The 24236-nt window shown below is 49.5% G+C and overlaps 1 protein-coding gene across 1 annotated transcript in view; it reads right to left on the reverse strand.

Annotated features, from left to right (window-relative positions):
• Nucleotides 1-1512: 1512 nt before the first annotated feature.
• Nucleotides 1513-24236, reverse strand: part of blmh (bleomycin hydrolase) — a 28465-nt gene continuing 5741 nt past the window's right edge. Inside the window, exons 6-12 of the mRNA XM_084448854.1 lie at nt 23664-23756; nt 13880-14035; nt 10009-10167; nt 8617-8684; nt 8402-8519; nt 6166-6235; nt 1513-1824 (exon numbers count right to left, since the gene is read on the reverse strand). Of these exons, the coding sequence (XP_084304980.1) occupies nt 1676-1824; nt 6166-6235; nt 8402-8519; nt 8617-8684; nt 10009-10167; nt 13880-14035; nt 23664-23756 (813 nt within the window). The 3' untranslated portion in view covers nt 1513-1675. The remainder of the gene's footprint in view (nt 1825-6165; nt 6236-8401; nt 8520-8616; nt 8685-10008; nt 10168-13879; nt 14036-23663; nt 23757-24236) is intronic.

A 24236-nucleotide genomic window follows, 5' to 3' on the forward strand; every position in this document is an offset into this window, starting at 1 on the left:
CATGAAGTGATCTTTTAAGATAAATATTTTTGCTTTAGAATTGTAATCATGCTAGAGAAAGGTATGATTATGTTATGGTTTAGACATTAACCTGTTTTAGCTTAGGCATGTTTCCATGTCTGCTTCCTTTTCTTTCTGCATAATGGCTGTTCAGGTTTAGGTTGTGGGAAGTCAACATTTCTCTTGATCATTGTGATTTTGCGTGTTCACGTATAATCTAGGGGGGATTGATGAATATGGCTATTGGAACGGAGTGGAACACCCCCGAACCATAAGAACCGTGCTCGAGCTCAGATGCTTTGATTTGGGCCAGACAGCCATACAGACAGGCAAGCTGACATTAGACTAGATGCCATTGTCTTTTGTATGCTGTAAATAAACAGCGTTTGTTTGTCACTCAAATCCCGTGTTGGAGAGATTCATTTGGAATACACCTGGAAAAGGGACACTGGACTGTGTGGTATTGTGAGACATTGGGTGCCGTCTTTTATTGAAATCAAAACACAACGAGAGAGAGAGAGAGAGAGAGAGAGAGAGAGAGAGAGAGAGAGAGAGAGACTGCAGACTTCTATCTGAGTCTGCAGGGAAATCTCCTGTAGCAGACTGTTTCAGACCTTTCTGGAGGAGCTGAGCAGAAGTTCCAGGAACTGAAAAGAGGAGAGGAGAGAGGAGAAATGAGGAGGGGAAAGGGGAGGGAAGGAGAGGAATTGAGGAGAGGAGGATTGGGGAGGGGAGAGGAGACGACGAGAGGGGAGGGGAAGAGAGTCTGCCCAAGGATCTCTGGGAACTTTAATGATGCAGCAGAGGAAGGCGGGAGAGAAGGAGGGGGAGTTTTCAGACTTCCATTGGAAGGCAGGGGAGAGAGAGAGAGAGGAGGAGGGGGGGGTTAGCTCATGGTTTCCATGCTCCAGACTGTGTTGTGCTTTCCCATCACTGAGAACACAAGGGCATCTAAGTACCATTAAAACTCTGCCCCTCCCAAACCCCGGCCCTCCAGCTTCTCTGGGCCCTCCAGGCCCCTGCGCTAGCCCCTGGGTGACCCCGGCCCAGACGGAGCAGCTCTCTGCTGGATGCTGTGCTGGCTCCGCACTCTCCTAGAGGCCTGTCAGGGGTAGCTGTAACTCATCCGATTGGCCCGCTACCTCGGGGTCAGGACAGGCGTGTCACTTCCTGTTTGGAACTGGTCTACGCAGAGAGCACGGGGGGGGGGGAGAACAGAGGAAGGGAAAAGACAGGAGAGGAGAGTAGAGGAAGGACCAAGGGTGGAGGCGACGTTAGTTAATCACGTGTTAATCACACGGCTTGACGTGATGTTGGCCGGAGAGCACCTGGTGGAGCTAGGACCCTGCTGGCTGGACTGACCTGCACACCGACAGCTGTCAGCGCACTGAGCCCCTCAGAGGGACTCAGAGGAGAGAACGGCGAAGAGGCGGAGCTCTGTAAGACCCTCAGAACATGAAACTCTCCCAGGAAACAATTGAGACCAAATAAAGTTAGGCCACAGACATCCAGTCCAGTAAAAAAGAAAACAAAAACTTTATTATTTTGTCTAAAACTTGTGTTGGGTGGAAGGGGGGCATGGTCTATGGAGGGATGTAACCAGAGAGGAGGGGCGGAGTCAAACAGACCAGAGGGGGAAGGGGGCAGGGCTGGGGCGTTGAGTCGGTTGCCATGGTTATGCCAGGGCTCCCATTGGATCCCAAGCAGAAAGTACGATGGGCTCCTGTTGCATCACGTCCAGAACCTCCTGGGAGAGGTACTTCCTGTCCACCACCACCTCGTAGACGTACTCGGAGAACCAATCATCAGTCATGATCAGGTAACCTGGAGACAGACAGGAGAGAAGAACCAGTCATGATCAGGTAACCTGGAGAAAGGACAGGACGAGACAAGGACAGACAGACAGACAGACAGACAGACAGACAGACAGACAGACAGACAGACAGACAGGACAAGACATGACAAGACAAGACATGACAAGATAGGACAGGACAAGATAAGACAAGACAAGACAAGACAAGACAAGACAGACAAAGGAGAGAGAAGCCAGTGACCTTTTTCATGTGTTTGCTCAAAAGGGTAAAATATTGACTGTTGGTTCAACTCCCTGGAAAAGAACATGTCCTAAAATACCTCCTGAAGCATAATCTGAAATACATCAATGGTAACTAGCAGGGAGGGGAGGAGTGTGAGAGCTGATAACGCCGTTCTCCATCACCGTGCGTACCCTCCGGGTAGAACAGCAGAACCCTCCGCCACCTCCTCCACCCCCCACACCAGTCCCCCTCCCCTGTTATCACCTCTCAACCCCAGCTTAGAGTACACACACACTGAGCGCACGCACGCACACACTTTCCACCTCCCCACACCAACCCCACCCACCCGACAGAAAACAACAAGACTTTAACTCATTATTGCTGCATTAGACCATTTCCTCCTCAGAAAAATGGAGAAAGGAATGACTGGCTTCCTCCTCCTCCTCCTCCCACATACCAGCGAAAAACATCCTGACTACCCCGGCTGTGTGTAATCTGACCTGGCACAGTACTGCTGTGTGCCCCCAGCTACCAGAAAACACACACACACGGTTATTCTCACTCTCCCCCTTGCCATCTCTCTCACATAAGTTTGCCGAAAGTACAACCAATCACAGGAACAGCAACGAGCTGTAACTCATTAGATTGGCCCGCTGCCGACGCACTGATACGGGCGCACCACCACACCGCAGGACGTCTCTGGGGTGAGAGTTCCTCTGCTATCTGCTGACCTGTCAGACACCCTCATACTGACCCCAGCCTCGTACTGACCCCAGCCTCGTACTGACTCCAGCCTCGTACTGACCCCAGCCTCGTACTGACTCCAGCCTCGTACTGACCCCAGCCTCGTACTGACCTCAGTCTCATATAGCCCTGACTGACCCTCATACTGACCCCAGCCTTGGACTGACCCCAGCCTCATATAGCCTCTTACTGACCCCAGCCTCATATAGCCTCATACTAACTCCAGCAACCTGCTGCTACATATCTCCCCAGCCTCGTACTGACCCCAGCCTCAGACTGAGCCCAGCCTCCAGCATAACCAGAGCTCCTGAAAAGCTGAGGACCTATTGTACTCATATTGTCCTACTCTTACACTTTGGCTCCACTACTAGATTATACTCTTAGTCACTTGTTTTAGAAAGGAGATGCACTTGTGAGTTCAGGCACGTAGTAGTACACTGACTTCCTACATTAAATGCAATTATTGTAAGTCGATTTGGATAAAAGCGTCTGCTAGATGACTAATGTAATGACCTGGACACTGGAGGAGAGAGAGAGACTGGTGGAGAAGGGACAGAGAGAGAGAGAGAGAGAGAGAGACTGGAGGAGAAAAGACAGAGAGAGAGAGAGAGAGAGAGAGCGAGAGAGGAGAGGTGAGGAGAGACTGGAGAAGGGACAGAGAGAGAGAGAGAGAGAGAGAGAGAGAGAGAGAGAGAGAGGGAGGAGGACAGACTGGTGGAGAAGGGACAGAGAGAGAGAGAGAGGAAGATAGACAGGAGAAGGGACAGAGAGAGCGAGATAGAGAGGAGGAAAGACTGGAGGAGAAGGGACATAGAGAGAGAAAGAGAGAGAGAGAGAGAGAAGAGAGACTGGAGGAGATAAATGAAAAGAGACTGGGGAAGAGAGAGAGTGTCTGTGGTGGTCGAGGCCTCTGGTCAGTCCTGCTGGTTGTGTAATGGAGGCTGGGGGCCAGCAGGGTTCAGTTTGTGTGTGTGTGCGCGCGAGTGTGTGTGTGTGTGACCGACCGCAACACTCCCTGCTGACAAGTTGACTTATCGATGACGTTATAAGAACTCGCAGAACGTGCCGGAGCTCAAAACAATACCCCTTCTCCTGCCTGTGTGTGTGTGTGTGTGTGTGTGTGTGTGTGCGTGTGTGCACGCGTGCATGCGCGTGTTCTTCCTGGAAGGGGAATGTTGGGTGGCAGGCGGTTTGCGTATAGCGTCATTATTTGTCTTGACGGGACGGCAGATGTGCGGCGCTTCTTCAGGGGGAGACATCTTGAGGCTGCGGCCGGCAGCCATTTTGTTTTAGCCGTAGAGAGGAGGCGGATGAGGCGCGCTCCTGAGCTGCGGCTCGCAGCGCGACGACGGCAACGATGACGACGGGGGCGATAAAACCGAACAGAGCAGATCAGGCTAGATTACTATCCCCTCAACTCCCCGCCCGCACTCCCCTACTCAAGAGATTTATTTTCGGATCCTCGGTCGCTGATGACTTCAGCACATAAACCACTTGAACACATAAATGAACGTCCAGCGGTCACCGGTAACACGACCCGCTAACTGGGGAACAATCATGTCGGAGCAGAATAACACCGTCTCTTCCTGCCCTGGCAGGGATGATAAAGTAGTCGTATCTGATGTGAGAAAAGTGTTGTGGAGCACATTACCAGGCCATAAATACCTTGTCAGAAAAGAAATATGGTCTGCGTGTGTGTGGGGGGGGGGGGGCACTTCTCCCCTATTTGTATAATATCGTGTTAAAGTAGAAATAGTGCAGAAAAGGAGCCGGAACCATCAGTCATGTGGAGCCAAGGCTTTGGAAGCAGCGGGTTCAGATCATTCCAGCTGACCCTCTGAGGGGAACGAGTACAACAGGACACACACGCACGCACGCACGCACGCACGCACACACACACGCACGCACACACGCACGCACACACACACACACCTCTCTCTCTACCCCCGACTGTCCACTCCCGCTCCCCCTTAACCTGGCACAGCCCTCCTGATCACGTGAGCTCACGCTCTGGTTCTCTTCACGGTTCTCTCCCCAGAATGTGAGCTCATGTGATCAGGGTGGCTATGCCAGGCTGGCACCCATCATTCTCTCTCTCGCTCCCTCTCTCTCACACACACCCCAACTATCAACTCTCCCACTTCCTCTCTCTCCGCATCTGTAGCTGTCCACTCTCCCTACCCTAACCCTCAACTTTCCCTCCCTCCCTCCCTCTCTCCCTCTCTCTCTCTAACCGTCAAACAGTCATCATTCCTCTCATGTCCCCTGCACCTCCCCTGACAGCCTTTAGCATCATTTGTTTTCGCTAACTTTATTAACACACCGTCCGGCGCGCGGAGGCTGCGCTCCATGTGTCCGTGTTTATGGAATAGGATATGCACGTAATTCACTTCATTTGCAGAGTTCTCTCATGGCCTGTCGTGGCCATATGCAGATATGATTAGTTTAATGTGCCAAAAGGGGGGGTTGAAGTGCAGGACTGGACCAAAATACCCCAGTAATCTGCCCTGGAATGTAGAGCTGAGAGAGAGGAGAGAGAGAGAGAGAGAGAGAGAGAGAGAGAGAGAGAGAGAGAGAGAGAGAGAGAGTAACGATGGAGGGAGAGAAACAGGCTTTCCTAGCGAAAGGACGTGTGGGACGGTGTCTATACCTATATAGTATGGAGAGAGAGAGGGGAAGGGGGAGAGAGAAAGAGAGAGAGACAGGTCTTGTTGTGAGTGAGGAACAAAATGGAGACCACTGAGACAGTAAATAAGACTATTAGGCCAGACTAGGAGTGTAACAATTACCGGTATTATAAACTGTGATAACATTTGATTAAATTTATCACAAAAAAATGATCACTAAAACTGTGTTTGATAACCATGCATCGAAAAACTCACTGTAAAAACTGTCCAACCAAAGCTAACAACAGTCTCCCAGACGCATTATTTTGTTCCTGCAAACAAAACGTGCATAGTGCTGCTAATTCTATTAGTGGTTCTCAATATAAAACTTGGTGAAATTATTTCAGTGTTTATCAGCAGTTTTTGAAAATGTTCAGCAGATTTTAACAATACCGTGATAATACTGATAACGGTGATAATTTTGGTTACTATAATCGTAATGTGAAATGTTCATACCGTTACATCTCTGGTCCAGACCAGAGCAGACCAGACCTGAGAAGAGGATGCTCCAGACAACACTAACCAGGGCCAGATCTAGAGCTTCATACCAGGACTAGACAGGGAGGCTTCTCTCTAATCCTGCCTCTGACCCTGCCCCCCCCCCCCTCTAACTGGAAGAGAGCATAGTTCTTCACCCTGCAGAAAGCCTGCGCTACAGAGCGGAACCGTGTGTGTGTGTGTGTGCGTGCGTGTGTGTCCTTGGCCGAGTCCACTCTCACCTTTATTCCCACGGTCATCTCCCCAGGAGTTCTCTACCCTCCACTTCTCAAACCCTCCTTCCTTCCCGTCCTGGAAGACACAGAGAAAGAGAGAGACAGAGACAAAGAGAGGGGGCAGAATAGAGAGAGAAAGACAGAGAGAGAGAGAAAGAAAGAGAGAGAGAGAGAGAGCGAGCGAGGGAGAGAGAGAGAGAGAGAGAAAGAGGTTTCTATTTACAGTAGAAGACAGCTGTCCATGTTTTCTGAAGCACACAGAGAGAGGTACAAGTTGTCAGCCTGGTCAGGAAGAGACAGGTGGTAGATATATGTCTATCTTAGGGACTAGACTGGTAGATATCTGTCTATCTTGGGGACTAGACTGGTAGATATCTGTCTATCTTAGGGACAAAACTGGTAGATATCTGTCTATCTGAGGAACTAGACTGGTAGATATCTGTCTATCTTAGGGACTAGACTGGTAGATATCTGTCTATCTTAGGGACTAGACTGGTAGATATCTGTCTATCTGAGGAACTAGACTGGTAGATATCTGTCTATCTGAGGAACTAGACTGGTAGATATCTGTCTATCTTAGGGACTAGACTGGTAGATATCTGTCTATCTTAGGGACTAGACTGGTAGATATCTGTCTATCTTAGGGACTAGACTGGTAGATAGTCAGCTATCTTGGGGACTAGACTGGTAGATGGAGAGTTATCTTGGGGACTAGACTGGTAGATAGAGTTATCTTGGGGACTAGACTGGTACAGTAGATAGACAGCCATCTTGGGGACTAGACTGGTAGATAGACAGTTATCTTGGGGACTAGACTGGTACAGTAGATAGACAGCCATCTTGGGGACTAGACTGGTACAGTAGATAGACAGCTATCTTGGGGACTAGACTGGTACAGTAGATAGACAGCTATCTTGGGGACTAGACTGGTACAGTAGATAGACAGCCATCTTGGGGACTAGACTGGTACAGTAGATAGACAGCTATCTTGGGGACTAGACTGGTACAGTAGATAGACAGCTATCTTGGGGACTAGACTGTGGTACAGTAGGTGGACAGCCATCTTAGCTGGCTACAGGCTTCTAGTTCATATCGGGCCGCTGTTCCAGGGCTGGATGGAGAAGAGAGGTGAAGAGAGGAGAGGAGCTGACAGCTGGGCTTACTTACACAGTGAAATTGACACCAATTTTATGAACTGCAGTCGATTAAAACCACAATAAACATACTGGATGCTTTTGATGTAGAAAACGTCATGTTAGATTAGGAGCACGTGTGAGAGGAGTGTGTGTTTGAGAAAGACAAGTGCGCTTTTGGTTAAGTGAGTGGGTGGGTGTTTGTTAAAGTATGTGAGGTGTTTGTTAATGTGCGTGTGTGTGTGTGTGCGTGCGTGGGTCTGTGTGTGTGCATGTTAGGCTTGGCAGATTGGACAAATATAATGGCAATCAGCAATTCCAGACTCCAACCGGAAGTTGTTCTTTTGGGGTGATTTTTTTATTGTCCTTTTATTTAGCTAATTGAATGGTCTGCCTCCTCAAGAATTCAACTCGGCAAATAATGAACCTGTGAAGCGCGATTCAAAACGTGCGCAAATAGAAACTGGCAGTGCCTCATGCTCGTTGTTGCACTGATTTCACTTTCACAAAACAGGGCAGTGACCAACAACAGCTTGCATTTGACCCATTGTCTTGAGAGAAAATGATAATTATACACTAGCTATAGGGGAAATCACTCAGTTCATTTGTTTTGTAAAGTGAATTATTCATAACTATTTAGAGGTTACAATGCCAGCTTCCTTCTTGAGATCTCTGAAGATGTGGTGGCGCTGCTGTAGCTACCGCTAGCTTTCATCTAGCAGACCATTATGTTCTCTACAGCTAATCTACAGCTACTGCAACAGATATGTCTGCCGGTGGAACATGCTTACAAATCCATAGACCTACCAAGACGGAATGGCTGGCTAATGCTGAATTAAGAAACGCTGCTGCTTGGCCTTGTCTTTCAATGTTATTTGACAACGGGTGAGTGAAAATGTGGAGGAGCTGTTTTCTAACTCGTTCCAGCTGAAGCGTCCGCGCCCACCGGGGCGAGTATACCGGCGCTCGGCGTCTGCTGGGCTGACGAGGCCGGTGGGGAGATCTGGACACATCGGCCCAATCCTAGTGTGTGTTCTATCTTGGGGACTAGACTGGTAGATGGACAGCTATCTTCAGACACATTGGCCCAATCCTAGTGTTTGTTCTACCTTGTCGGTGACGGCTGTGAGGATCATGGCGTGGGTCATCAGGGAGTCTCCGAAGATCAGCCTCTCAGCCTTAGACAGGTTCTTCACTGATACACCAAACACCAGCTCGTGGTTGAACCTACACACACACACACACACACACACACAAAAGGCTGTTATCAAAAATGTGTGGACTAAACACACAGTAACATGTATGACTGAGGACAGAGACTCACACGTTCATGTCGTTGATGCCCAGCTTGCCGTGGAAGTGTTTCCCTACGTCACAGCCGAACCACACAGCCTAGATCAAGAACAAACATCCAGAATAACGTTACTGACCAGGCACAGCCTAGATCAGGAGCAAACACACCCAGAATAACGTTACTGACCAGGCACAGTCTAGATCAAGAACAAACACCCCCAGAATAACGTTACTGATCAGGCACAGCCTAGATTCGCACATCCGGCTTAGGCCTGAACCTGGGTCCGTATCCTTTTCCTACCCCCCACCCTATCCCAACCCCTGCCTCTATCTCGGCCCAGGCACACTCACGCACACACAGACACACACCAGAGTTTGCCATACCTCTCCCATGATGCTCTTAGCCTTTCTTGCTCTGAAAATGTAATTTAATGTAATTTATGGCTCTATAAATGTTCTTAGCCGTTAGACAAATATATTCCAGGAGCTTGCTCCAGGTTGCCTGTTTTAAATATCTGTGTTGCTTTATGGCTCTGTGTGCTGCTAACCCTGTTCTGCCTTCCCTCTCCCTAGTGCCTCTCTCTCTCCCTCCTATCTTCTAACCAGGTCCAGTGGATGCCCCACTGTCACCAGCAGACCTCCCGGAGTCCGATAGATACCCCTGTGTCTGCTGTGGATGTCGTAGCATTTAGTTAACACACACACACGTACACACAGACATACATGTCTCTCCTATGATATTTTTAGCCTCTCTTACTCTGAAAATGTAATTTAATGTAATTTATTGCTTTATAAATGTTCTTAGCCGGTAGACAAACATACTCCAGGAGCTTGCTCGATCGCCTTGTTGAGAGGGGTCAGGGAATAATTTTTTAAAGCTCACTTATCTGGCCCCCGGGTGATACTGTTTTTTTGCTTCCCTCTGGAATATGCAGGGGTGGGTCGTATGCTCACCTCCCTTGTTCTCTGTAAAGCGCATTGTGTTGCCTCTGGGTATGAAATGCGCTATACAAATAAAGCTTTGATTGATTGATAGATCAAGAACAAACACACCCAGAATAACGTTACTGACCAGGCACAGCCAAGATCAAGAACAAACACCCCCAGAATAACGTTAATCTTTGGGAGGTTGCGCCTTCCCAGTATTTTGTTTGTGGTGCTAAACCATAGTCATATAATTCCAAGTTAATTCCATAGTCTGCTGATGGCCATCGGGCTGAAACTTTAGCATTGTTTGTTTTGTACATGGCCAAAATAAACCGGTAACATTGAGAAAAGTCAACGTCATCCTGAAGATCGGTGTTTGTGCTACCTTTCTACCTTTGGGTGTTCACTCACGCATGCACGCATGCACGCATGCACGCACGCACACACGCACGCACACACGCACGCACACACACACGAGCGCGTGAGCACGGCCCACCTCGCCCTCTTTGATGGACTCTGCGGCAGCCTTCTTGAGCAGCTGGACGGGTTGGTTGTTGTACAGGGTGCTGCGTCCTCCCACCATGTTCCCCAGGAACTCCACGCTGTACAGCTTCCCGTACGGGTTCTGGGGACGCGGGTCGTTCACCAGGCACACCTACACCAGATACAACACATCTGTTGGGTCGGACTGCTTCCTAGAGGAATCTACCTATAGAATAAATCTGTTAGATTGAACAGTTTCCTATAATAATAATAATAATAATAATAAAAAACTTTATTTGTATGGCAACTTTCATGCAAATAAATGCAATTGATTTATAAATGGCCGTACTTTAGCTATGTGGAAAAATGAGGTTTTCGACTCGTAACCTCAGGTTTCCTGTAAACAGCTGGTTATGGCCCTTTTTTTTGTCACAATTAGATTATGGTGACATAGTTTATCGATTTGCTTGTCCCACTGCCCTAGCCAAACTGGATCCACTTCATCATGCTGCTCTGAGATTTATTACAAGTTCAACATTCAGGACACATCATTGTACACTTTATTCTCTAGTTGGTTGGTCTTCACTTGCTACACGGAGGTTGCAGCACTGGTATGTTTTGTGTATAAGGCTGTTCTTGACATGCTTCCGTCGTATATTTGCTCCAAGTTTGAACAAGTTTGAACTCCCTCCACCTCAGATACAACTCTTGGGTGCTCTTTAAAGTGCTGCCCGTAAGGATAGAGGCAAGTAAACAAAGCCTGTTTGATTTTGACCCCTGGTCTTGGAACGATCTGCAGACCCATCAAACTGGCCACTCTTATATCCTTTCACAGTTTTAAACAAAAACTATCAGAAATCCTTTCCACCTGCTGCTCCTGCTCTGATGTGTAGCACTTTCTCTTTCTGACCCCTGGGCTTCTCTAAAGATACATTTTGTCATGGTTTTATTATGTCTGCCTTTTATATAGTTACGGGTGGTTGGTAGTCTACTGACAGTTTGTAATTTTGTACTGTGCTCATTCTATTTGTATTGTATGTTTGTAAGTCATGTATGTAGGACGTGAATTGTGCTCAGCCTTCTTGGCCAGATCACCCTTGAAAAAGAGACCTCGGTCTCAATGGGTTTTTAATTTTCTGGTTAAATAAAGGTTTGATTGATTGATTGATTGATTATTTAATCCAGGATGTCAGTTTCCCCAGGTTTTTAAACAACAATTCTTTTTGTTTTAGGGCAGATCAATAGGATATCAGTTTTGTCCTCATTTAGCTTTAAAAAGTTGTTGTACGATCGTACCAAACACTGCACTTAGATCTAATAGGACAAGAATTGAGACCTTAATTGCATCAGAAGTTAGTCTGAGGTCGCTGATTCTTTTAGTAAGAGCAGTTTCAGTGCAGTGGTGTGTCTTAAGCCTGATTGAAGTTCCTCCAGGATGTTATTTTCTTTAGGAAAGGAGTTCATTTGTACTGAAACTGTCTTTTCAAGTATCTTACTAATGAATGGGAGGTTGGATATCGGCCTGTAATTGTTCAGTGCATTAACATCTAGGTTGGGTTTCTTTAGTAGCAGTTTTACAACAGATGTTTTGAAGGCATCTGGGAAGATGCCTGTTTGAAGAGAGATGTTTATGATCTTAAGGACATGACGGAACACTGAAACACTGTCAAACACCTGCTTAAAGAATTCTCTAGGTACAGGGTCAAGACATGAGGGAGTGGAGTTACACTCAGTGACAATCTTACAAAGCTCTGGTAATGTGATACGTGTGAATTTCCCCATGGTTACATCTTTTAGTTTTTTTCCAGGGTTTGCTGAGGTCGTCTATGTTTATGTCAGAGGTAATACTGGCTCCATGTCATTCTGTTATGGAAGAACAGTGCGAGTTCTTCACATTTTGGTGTTGAGGGCTGCAGGAAGGGGGGAAGTGTTGATTAACTGGTCTATAGAGGAGAATAATAGAGTTAGTTGCTCTAGAGCAGGGGTCCCCAACCTTGCACCGAGAACCGGTTTCATATAGCCAAATTTCCCGAGGCCCGGGGGGTAGCCTATCACGTTTTTTTTTCCTTTTTGTTTCTGAGCCTATAACGTTGTAGTGTAGTCGCTTTTTCATAATTTTAAGTAGGCCTAACAACAGCACACTGATTTAAACACATTACATGCATATTACAGTATGTTGGTGTCAACACATATTAGCCTATTATTATTATGATTATGATTAGTATTATTATTAAATATTATTATTATTATAGGCCTAATAATACATTTAAGTAGGCCTAACACACTGATATAAAACATTTTGATTTTATTTGATTTATTGACAAAAAACATAAAATTGTCAGATTAGCAACATAATGTGCATTGTCAGGGATAATACAAAAAGTCCAAGACTTGTTTCCATCCAGTTTGTCTTTTTTTCTCATGCTAGCTAGCTAAGATCGGCAAGGCAGGCAACACACAGACACAGTTCACATGGCTAGCTCAAGATCAACTCGGAAGTGCTCCTTTATTTGGAACTTCGGGTCAGAAGTTCAAAATCTGTAAATTGTTGTGGGCTTAACAGATAGTGGTTACTAGTGAAAAAATGACCAACATACTGTAATAAATGTATTACTCCACCACCCCAAAAAAAAAATGTTTTTTTTTTTTCATTATTAATTTTAGACTATACTTTCCGAGGCCTAGTAGCACCTGTGCCGAGGCCCGGTACCGGTCGGCGGCCCGGTGGTTGGGGACCAATGCTCTAGAGGACTATGCCTATAGAATAGATGTTAGATTGAACAGTTTCCTATAGGACTATACCAATTCCTAGGCTATTGTTCAATAATTACACATCAGGATCGGTGACATAATCCCATTCAATAGCCTACCTCTCGTCATATTGGGGGCTATAACGTGAGGGAATGGATGAAGGACATAGAAAAACTGATTATAAGGACTATATATTGGAACATTTGAACTGAATTAGATTAGATTAGGAACACAAACTGAGCTGGGGAGCCTACCCACAAGTCTCAATTAAGGCTTTTAAACTTTTTTTTAAAGATAATTATTATTTGAAGTGTCTACTCTTGTTTGGGTTATGATTTGAAATGTTTACTTTTTGGAGGGAACCTTTTGCGTGACTCCTGTTACTCTTATTTCCAAATTGATATTAACTATAGTATCCACTAAGATACTATACAGGTCAAACTCGTAAATCACCTGTTTGATTGTTATAATGTGAAGCACAGCGTTACAGTGTAGCCCTATTCCTATCGTTTTTACGAAAGCCTCCGGATCTGCCTTTTACACTGGAACGCAGCTCTGGATTGCTAGGAGCAAACGTAGGTCTTTTTCGGGGGAAACGCGGTAGAATAATCCAGGCCTGAGAGGGGTGTTCCTGCAGGTACAAGGTCTGGGACACCAGCATATCAGCGGGCCAGGCCTACCTTGTCCTGGATGTTGTAGAGAAGTTATCAGGTCTAGGACTAGGCCTACCTTGTCCTGGATGTTGTAGAGGAGTTATCAGGTCTAGGACTAGGCCTACCTTGTCCTGGATGTTGTAGAGGAGTTATCAGGTCTAGGACTAGGCCTACCTTATCCTGGATGTTGTAGAGGAGTTATCAGGTCTAGGACTAGGCCTACCTTGTCCTGGATGTTGTAGAGAAGTTATCAGGTCTAGGACTGGGTCTACCTTGTCCTGGATGTTGTGGAGGAGTTATCAGGTCTAGGACTAGGAGGTCTACCTTGTCCTGGATGTTGTGGAGGAGTTATCAGGTCTAGGACTAGGAGGTCTACCTTGTCCTGGATGTTGTGGAGGAGTTATCAGGTCTAGGACTAGGAGGTCTACCTTGTCCTGGATGTTGTGGAGGAGTTATCAGGTCTAGGACTAGGAGGTCTACCTTGTCCTGGATGTTGTAGAGAGGTTTGACATGGTCCAGGTAGAACTGCTGGGGCGTTAGGGGGCCCATGCGGTGGAAGTTCTTGTCCTTGTCTCGGTACTCCCAGCAGATGGTCTCTGGAGGGCTTCCCAGACACACACTGGCCACCCGGAACACCTTGACACACACACACAAAAACACAAACACACACAAATATGAAGCAAGATCTGAAGGTGGCTATGTAAATGTCTCCAGGAGGTTGTACAGCAGCAGTGTTTAGTGGGTCAGTGGTGATTCACCATCTTTGCTGGGCCTGTACACCCCATATACCCAGAGAGAGACAGCCCTACATGACTGATCCTGTAACCCTCCCCAGCCCCGTCTAAAAACAGCTAGTCTGAGGAAGAGCCGAGCCAACCCCCCCCCCCCCCATACCTCAGGCTTTCCTGCTGCTGCTCCTTCCAAGCCTCTTCTAGCATCCTCTAGCTTCCTCCTCCTCTAGCCTCCTCCTCCTCTAGCCTCATCCTCCTCTAGCTTCCTCATCCTCTAGCCTCATCCTCCTTTAGCCTTCTCCTCTAACCTCCTCCTCCTCTAGCCTCCTCCTCCTCTAGCCTCCTCCTCCTCTAGCCTCCTCCTCCTCTAGCTTCCTCATCCTCATCCTCCTTTAGCCTTCTCCTCTAACCTCCTCCTCCTCTAACCTCCTCCTCCTGTAGTCTTCTCCTCTAACCTCCTCCTCTAGCCTCATCCTCCTCTAGTCTTCTCCTCTAACCTCCTCCTCCTCTAGCTTCCTCCTCCTCTAGCCTCATCCTCCTCTAGCTTCCTCATCCTCTAGCCTCATCCTCCTTTAGCCTTCTCCTCCAACCTCCTCCTCCTCTAGTCTCCTCCTCTAACCTCCTCTAGCTTCCTGCTCCTCTAGTTTCCTCATCCTCTAGCTTCCTCCTCCTCTAGCCTCATCCTCCTTTAGCCTCCTCTAACCTCCTCCTCTAGTCTCCTCCTCTAACCTCCTCTTCCTTTAGCCTCCTCCTCCTTTAGCTTCCTCCTCCTCTAACCTCCTCCTCCAGCCTCCTCTTATAACCTGCTCCTCCTCCTCTAGCCTCCTCCTCTAACCTCCTCTTCCTCTAGCTTCCTGCTCCTCTAGTTTCCTCGTTCTCTAACCTCCCCCTGGATAAACTGGGCTTTTTGGACCCGTTCTCAGAAACAGCCTTCCGTACACTGATACAGTAATCTCAGGAATTTCCTTCTCCTTCCTCCCAGGGTTTGGTGTATAAATACATATGCTTTCGCTATCACAAACGGCCGCCACCGCCGTGACAGTCAGAACTGCGGCCATTGTCCACTCCTGATAAGAAGGCCTAGCCTAGCCTGATGATATCAACAGTAGTGACAGCATGGATAATACACACACACACACACACACACACACACACACACACACACACACACACACACACACACACACACACACACACACACACACACACACACACACACACACACACACACACACACACACACACACACACACACACACACACACACACACACACACACACACACACACACACACACACACACACCTTTGGGGGGACATTTTAAGTGGATGATCGCACACACGCACGCACACACATCCTATTACTCAACCTACATCTGGTTTACGAGGACATCCCGTCGACTTTCATTATTTGTGTGCATGTGACTTTCTGCTAAACCCAGACAGAGTATAAGTGGTAGCAGGGTCAGAACAGAGCTGGAGAGATTATCTTTGGCTGCTCATGGAGCACAGTCTCACGACAGCTCAGGAGCTCTGTGGCTTCATGCTGCCTGCTTTCCACCCTCAACAACACTTAAACTACTAATGACATTCCTGAGTACAGGCTGATACTGAGGCTCTCACACACACACAGATACACACACAAAGACACACATCAACAGAGACCCACACACGCACATTGACAGACACACATACACACACCATTCGACAGAGGCGCACACACACACACACACATCGACAGACACACACGCGCGCACACACACACACATTCAAACCTTCCAAACTCTGGATTTGTTTTGACTGTCCAGCAGTCCTGGCCAGAAGAATAAATGGCTGAGGTGTCCACCCCTGGCCTCTATTTAACCAGATGCCCCGGGCACACAAACAGTATCACCCCCCCTCCCCGCCCCGTGCCCTCCTCTCCCTCGGGCCCTGCCCTAACCCCCCCGCCCCCCTCACTCTGCCCTCAGCCTCAGGCCCTGTCCTAACCCCCCCGCCCCTCACTCTGCCCTCCTCAGCCTCGGGCCCTGCCCTAACCCCCCCCCCCCGCCCCCCTCACTCTGCCCTCCTCAGCCTCGGGCCCTGCCCTAACCCCCCCCCCCGCGCCCCTCACTCTGCCCTCCTCAGCCTCGGGCCCTGCCCTAACCCCCCCCCCCGCGCCCCTCACTCTGCCCTCCTCAGCCTCGGGCCCTGCCCTAACCCCCCCCCCGCGCCCCTCACTCTGCCCTCCTCAGCCTCGGGCCCTGCCCTAACCCCCCCCGCCCCGCTCACTCTGCCCTCCTCAGCCTCGGGCCCTGCCCTAACACCCCCCCGCCCCCCTCACTCTGCCCTCCTCAGCCTCGGGCCCTGCCCTAACACCCCCCCGCCCCCCTCACTCTGCCCTCCTCAGCCTCGGGCCCTGCCCTAACACCCCCCCGCCCCCCTCACTCTGCCGCCCTCAGCCTCGGGCCCTGCCCTAACCCCCCCCCCCCCGCCCCCCTCACTCTGCCCTCCTCAGCCTCGGGCCCTGCCCTGACCCCCCACTCTGATCTCCTCAAAAGGTTAAATAAACCGCCGGACGGCCAAACCCAACACAGCAGACACGCAGCCTGGACCGAAACACACGAGGACCCAGAACAATGACACGGCCACGCTGACGTCAGAGCAGACCTCACTGTCAATATTGAAACACCTGTCCTAGACGAACACACATACAGGGAGGGAGGAAGGGAGGGAGAGGGTGGTCAGCAGACAGACAGACAGAGGAGGAGACAGAGACATGCAGGTGGACAGACAGACAGGCTCTTTCCCTCTGTCCCCCCCTTCTCTCAGGAAACAGACAAACATCACTTAGGGTGGGCAAGCAGTGGCTGACAGGACCTCTGTGTGTGTGTGTGTGTGTGTGTGTGTGTGTGTGTGTGTGTGTGTGCGTGCTTGTGTGTGTGCGTGTGTGTATGGTGTGGGAGGGGGGATTTAAAAGCGCTGGACTGAGCCAGACTTGTGTGTTTGAGCAGCGTCTTTATCCTTTTTTTAGCCCTTTTTATGTGTGTGATTACCAGCGAGGCGTCCCTGCCTCTCCTCCACAACACCGGGGCCTGGAGGAGGGAGCCGGAGCTCAAACATCCACATACAAACCCTAAAGACCAGGGCTTAACCAGAGAGCTGTTCTGGACAGGCATCGCCAGGGCCACCACGCTCCTCTCTCTCACTCAGCCACTATTATTAGGTACACCTGTCCAGCCTCCAGAACGTCCCGAATTCTTTCTTTTGCGGCATGGAGCCAGCTAGACTTGGTTCTGGTTTGTGAACAGGCATTGTCCAAGGCCAACCCGCTTCCTGAGTATTCCGCCATGGCATGGTTTGAATTAGGGGGCCTTATCGGATGGTACTGACCAAAACAGGAAGCTGAAGCTGGCGTGTGGGTGTTTTGTTGGGGGGGGGGGGGGGGGAATTACCTCCGTACATCTCTGGCCCACAGTGAGACCGGCCCTATACCACCCCAGCCCGGCGTAAACAACACAACCAGGGGCAGGCCTGTCCCGTCTTCATCAACGACATTTCAACTGGGGACTTGTTCCCTGAAGCAGACGTTTGGGCATGGCCTGATCTGTGGCTTCCTGATCCTCTTCTGCGCACTCACTCGCTCCCCTTCATGGATCTGAAAGCCAGGGACAGGTGTAAAAATCATGGCAGGATCTCTGACGTCGGGCCCATGCCGACGCCGGTCCAAGGCCGGGAGTGAGTGTGCTTTGTGGGGTGGCTAGAGAACAGGAGGGGAATTCCCTCATTATGCGGTCCATGTGCTGCTGTCGTGAGGGGGCAGAGATGAGGTCCAGCTGGGGGTAATTGGGCCTATAACTGGCCTTGCGGGGGCATTCGGAGGCCTGCCTGCCTGTGTGTTCGTGCAGCATCATGCTAGCTAGCGGATAGCTTAGTAGTTTGCATGTCTCCCAATGTAAACACACGAGAGCACCTGCACGCTAGCCGTTGGCATGACTAAGGCTCAAGGCTCTTCCTCATCGCAGTCTTGTTTGTTTACAGGTGTCCCGTTTCCCCAAACAAGAGGGAGATCACCTATGGCTGAGACAAACAAAGAGCACAACAGCAGCCTAGCAACACCCAGGGCTGGTAGCTGTCCAGGCCCTGCCAAGAAACCACCTGTCTCCTTCTGCTTCACTAGTCCCATTCCCTAGCCATCTTCCCTAGACTCCTTCCCTAGTGTCCTTCCCCATCTTCCTGTCCTAGACTACTTCCCTACTCTCCTTCTCTCATCTGTCGCTCGTCCCCTTCAATACACTCCTTCCCTTTACCTAGTCCTTCACTAGCCTTCTTCCCCTAGTCTCCTTCCCTAAAATCCTTCCCTAGCCTTCTTCCCCTAGTCTCCTTCCCTAAACTCCTTCCCTTTACCTAGTCCTTCACTAGCCTTCTTCACCTAGTCTCCTTCCCTAAACTCCTTCCCTTTACCTAGTCCTTCACTAGCCTTCTTCACCTAGTCTCCTTCCCTAAACTCCTTCCCTTTACCTAGTCCTTCACTAGCCTTCTTCACCTAGTCTCCTTCCCTAAACTCCTTCCCTTTACCTAGTCCTTCACTAGCCTTCTTCCCCTAGTCTCCTTCCCTAAACTCCTTCCCTTTACCTAGTCCTTTACTAGCCTTCTTCATCTAGTCTCATTCCCTAAACTCCTTCCCTTCACCTAGACTCCTTCCCTAAACTCCTTCCCTTCACCTAGAACATGCTGTGTAACCTAACTTGCATGTTCTGTTCTCTCCACTCCTGTGAACATCTACAGTTCTACGTGAAAATGTAAGCAAATGACACACACAGGGCGTCCGGGGAATACCAAACACACAGGGCGTCCGGGGAATACCAAACACACAGGGCGTCCGGGGTATACCAAACACATAGGGCGTCCGGGGAATACAAAACACACAGGGCTTCCGGGGTATACCAAACACACAGGGCGTCCGGGGTATACCAAACACACTCGCTTGATTGGAACCGTCTTGCAGAGTAAACAGAAAACACATGAGGTCTTTGCCGACTCTAACAAATGGTGTTCAACTATGAAATATGAGCGTAGGACTGCCTGCAGCTCCTCTAGAGGAGCTGGCCCTGGTCGTTGCTGGTGTCCTCAGATAGTCTCTTAGGCAGAACGTCACTGTCGCCTCGCCATGGCTCACGGAACGGCGGATCACATCGGCTTGGTTGTGTGTGTGTGTGTGTGCTTGCGTGCATGTCCGCGGGGAGCTGGCGCCGAGCGTCGACATATGGACATTTCAGCAGAGCTGAATGTGTTGTTTCTGATTCCCTCCGCATGACGCAATGCCACATATCAGAGGTTGAGCGGCCACACACACACACAATGTGAGAAACAAGCCGCAGTCTAAACACGTGTCAGTGTCGTGCGCGTTTGTGTGTAAAGCATACATGTGAGTAAGAGCATAAAAGTGTGTGTGTGTATGTGTGCGTGTGTGCAGCAGACATGCGTGTGAGAGCATAAAAGTGTGTGTGTGTATGTGTGCGCGCGCGCAGCAGACATGCGTGTAAGAGCATAAAAGTGTGTGTGTATGTATGTATGTGTGCGTGTGTGCAGCAGACATGCGTGTAAGAGCATAAAAGTGTGTGTGTGTGTGCAGCAGACATGCGTGTAAGAGCATAAAAGTGTGTGTGTGTGTGTGTGTGTGTGCGTGCGTGTGCAGCAGACATGCGTGTAAGAGCAAAAAAGTGTGTGTGTGTTTGCGTGTATCAAAGTCTCCTGGCTGGGGCCTCGTTAAGCTGGAGGAGACGTCAGTCCCACTTTGGGCTGTGTGGCGCCGACGCTGAACACACTTCATCTGTGGCTCTCACACGGTGACTGGGTTACATCACTCTGCGTCACACACACTCCACATGACAGCCCCGGCCGGGCCGCCCCTCCCGCCCCCGTCAAACTCCGCTTCTGCCCCCTTCATCCGGCTGCTCTGTGCTCCGGAGCCCCGCGCCTACCCGGGCCTCCACGCCAGGCAGCCTGAACCAAGCGCACCCAAAGGAATTTGAACCAGTAAGAAGTAGCACGGGGAGCCGGAGGGGAGGTGCTGTAGTGTTTCCACCCAGGGCTGATGCCACAGGCCTCTGGTACAAGGAGCCCTATGCAAGCATGGCAAGCGATGGAAACACACATTCAGATGGAGAAAGAGAGAGAGAGAGAGAGAGAGAGAGAGAGAGGTTCAGGTGAAGAGAGGTTCAGATGGAGAGAGAGAGAAAGAGGTTCAGGTGGAGAGAGAGAGATGGAGAGAAGGGGGGTGAGAGAGAGGTTCAGATGGAGAGAGAGGTTCAGGTGGAGAGAGAGAAATTTGGGTGAAGAGAGAGAGGTTCAGATGGAGAGAGGGAGAGAGAGAGGTTCAGGTTGAGAGAGGTTCAGGTTGAGAGAGAGAGGGGTTCAGGTGGAGAGAGAGAGGGAGGTTCAGGTGGAGAGAGAGAGGTTCAGGTTGAGAGAGAGAGGTTCAGGTTGAGAGAGAGGGAGGTTCAGGTGGAGAGAGAGAGGGAGGTTCAGGTTGAGAGAGAGAGGTTCAGGTTGAGAGAGCGAGGTTCAGGTTGAGAGAGGGAGGTTCAGGTTGAGAGAGAGAGAGGTTCAGATGGAGAAAGAGATTAATTCATTCACTGTCTTTATTTCACCAGGAAATGCCCACTGAAACACTCTTTTACAAGGGTGACCTGGCCAAGTAAACAGCAGTCAATCAATTAAACAATGTACAGTAGAACATCCAATGCAAAACATAAAGTGAAAGACCTCAGATACACAACAACATATCAGTGAAAGCCGATCCAGCCTATAAAAAAACATTTGCACCCCTCAATAACAGAGTTGAGCAAGAGTTTTAAATTCCCCAAGGGCGACTAAAACAAGACGAAGTGAAATTTGAAGCATGTTCCATGCCTCCGGAGCACAATAGGAAAAGTCAGACTTGCCCAGCTCTGTAAGGACCCTGGGTGCTTTAAGCTGCATCCACCTAGTGGACTGTGTCTGATATCTGGGACCAGTAAAAGAGAGCAGGCTACTGAGACAGAGACGCAGTTTGCCGATGAGGGCTTTGTAAACAAAAACAATGAAAAGAAGTTGTCAGCGTATATACAGAGAGGAGCAACCCACCAACTGGAATAGGGTACAATGGGGAGTGAGTGATTTGGCGTTTGTGATAAAACGTAAGGAGGCATGATAAACAGGGTCCAGTCTCTTTAGTGAGAGAGAGAGAGAGAGAGAGAGAGAGAGAGAGAGAGAGAGAGAGAGAGAGAGAGAGAGAGATGAATGACTGAGTGTTTGAGAGTTGTAGGGAGAGCAGGGAATGAATGTGAGACTTGATCTGAAGCAGTCTTCCCAGTATGGGGTCTGTTAAGAAGTCATGACCGCCTGAACTTAGCGACATTTACGCATTAGAGAGCATTCCTTCTGTATGTACAGTATGTGAGAGAGAGAGAGGGAGAGGGACAGAGGGAGAGAGAGAGAGAGAGAGAGGGAGAGGGAGAGGGAGAGGGAGAGGGAGAGGGAGAGGGAGAGGGAGAGGGAGAGGGAGAGGGAGAGGGAGAGGGAGAGGGAGAGGGAGAGAGAGAGGGAGAGAGAGGGGGAGAGAGAGGGGGAGAGAGAGGGGGGAGAGAGAGGGGGAGAGAGAGGGGGGAGAGAGGGGAGAGAGAGAGAGAGAGAGAGCGAGAGAGAGAGAGGGGGGAGAGGGAGAGAGGGATAGCGGGTTCAAAGATTCTTCTCTCAGATGCTGTGTCTGCAGATCGTCCCTGTGCTGCTCTGCTCACTCACAAAGACGTGTGAGGACACACGTAACCACCCCCCACCCCCACCCCCACCCCTCACCCCCGCCCCCCACCCTCACCCCCCACCCCTCAGCACACACACGGTGCTGGGGAGTCGACAATGAAGCCATCAAGCCCGCGAGCGTGCCGCTAACACCCGTGCCATGCTGGGGGACATGTTGCTGACCTGCTTTGACGACAGCATTACTGCAAGGGGACAGATAAGCATGACGAGGACCTGGTCGAGGCTAACGGATAATTAACGACTAATCATCGCCAATCTCCATGGACATCGGACAGTGTGTAAATATAATTACGGCTAATTAGCCAGCGGCTCCTCGGGGCTGCTGATCCTGCATCTCTCCTGTCGGCCTCTGCCGTCTCCGTCACGGCCTTACGGAGGCTCTCTGGGCTCCATCGGTTTCGGCATGACCAGGGCGGGATTGGGCAGTAGGGACGTGCCTCTTGGAGGGACTGTCAGCGTTCCTTTGAGGAGTTAGTATCGCCAGCTACTCTCATATTTCACTCGGTTACACTCCCCCCCCCCCACCCCCCGGTACACTCGCTGATGCAGAGCACCGCCCCCCCCCCCCCCTTTCTCTGAGAGTTAGTATCACACAAAACAAACCACTTCCAGGTGGACAAACAAACACATTGACAACCCCCCTCCCCCCCCCCCCCATCCCACCACCACCCGCCCAGCACAGCACGTAGCGGTGTAGCCAAGGGGGAACTGGCAGTGTTGCACAATTGGGAGAGGGCTGCGTTCAGGGGCACCGGGACACACTGCTGCAGAGACCACAGGGCTGCTTAAACAAACAGCAAGCCGCACGCACACACGCACGCACGCACACACACACGACCCCCAAAACAGGTTTCCAAGAAAGGCTCTTTATGTGGTGTTCTCGCTTGCTGTCCTGGCCCAATACCCATACGCGCCACATGCACAGACGTGCGCACACGCACCACGGTGTGTTGCACACACACTTCAATTCTGCCCCGTCTCTCTTTATTAGCTCTGGTGCTGTGATTTTTTTCCAGACAAAATTGCCTTTGCTGTTCCATATCAGGAGCTACGCGATAACCATCTTGTTTATGGAACATTCTGTCATCGACTTGGCAAGGACTGTGCAAGTGTGCACTCTTTCACACACTCCCCGTCTGACTGACACAAACACAAACACAAACACAAACACACACACACACACACACACACACACACACACACACACACACACACACACACACACACACACTCTCTTTTTGCCAGAGTATAGAATCCCAAGATGATTATATACCTCATGTATCAGATATCATTAGTTCACATTTTTATTTGTCACATGCACCATCATAACTAGTACAATGTACAGCGAAATGTTGAATTACATGACACAGACATTGTTTGTGAATGTGACAAGATCAGTTATGTAACAACCTGCCCAAGGAAAGACCACAAGCTGCTGCACATAGTCATATTCAGACCTGACACTCAATTAAGCATTCACTCTACTTTACAAGCATACTGTTGAGGAAAACTATTAGCCTAATCTTAGCTGAGGAATGGGTCAAAAACCTATTTGTTTGTCTTCATTTAGAAAATAAGACAGTTTGTTGAAATTTCAAATGAAATCAACCTCTGGAATGACAGTGTGTTCTGTCTCAGCTGAGTCTATGGCTGGTCTTACAGCACCCTCCACTGGTTAAATGTGGCAGAGAGGGAGGGAGGAGGGGAGAGATTTCTGCGTATCTGTTTTCAGTGTGTGTGTGTGTGTCTCACCTCCTCTATCATGGTGTCGATGGCCTCGGACAGCTCAGCTTTAGTGGAGTCGCTGGCCACCATGTTCCTCAGTCGTAGACAGTACTCTCTAAGCTGGAACACACAACAACAACAACAACATCATGCTCCTCAGTTGTAGACAGTACTCTCTAAGCTGGAACACACAACAACAACAACAACATACTCTAATCTGGAACACACAACAACACCATGCTCCACAGTCGTAGACAGTAGTCTCTAAGCTGGAACACAGCAACAATAACAACAACAATATATGCTCTAATCTGGAACACAACAACAGCAAAAGCAGCAACAACATGTTCCTCAGTCATAGACACTGACCGTACTCTCTAAGATGGAACACAACAACAACAAGTTCCTCAATCTTAGACAGTACTCTCTAAGATGGAGCACTGCAACAACATACTCTCTAAGCTGACGCTAACACACAACAACACCATGTTCCACAGTCGTAGACAATACTCTAAGCTAGAACACAACAATAACAACAACACTATACTCTAAGCTGGAACACAACAACAACAACAACAGCAACATTAATATGTTCTTCAG

Source organism: Borostomias antarcticus (assembly GCF_949987555.1).
Source record: "Borostomias antarcticus genome assembly, chromosome: 1".
Taxonomy (NCBI): domain Eukaryota; kingdom Metazoa; phylum Chordata; class Actinopteri; order Stomiiformes; family Stomiidae; genus Borostomias; species Borostomias antarcticus.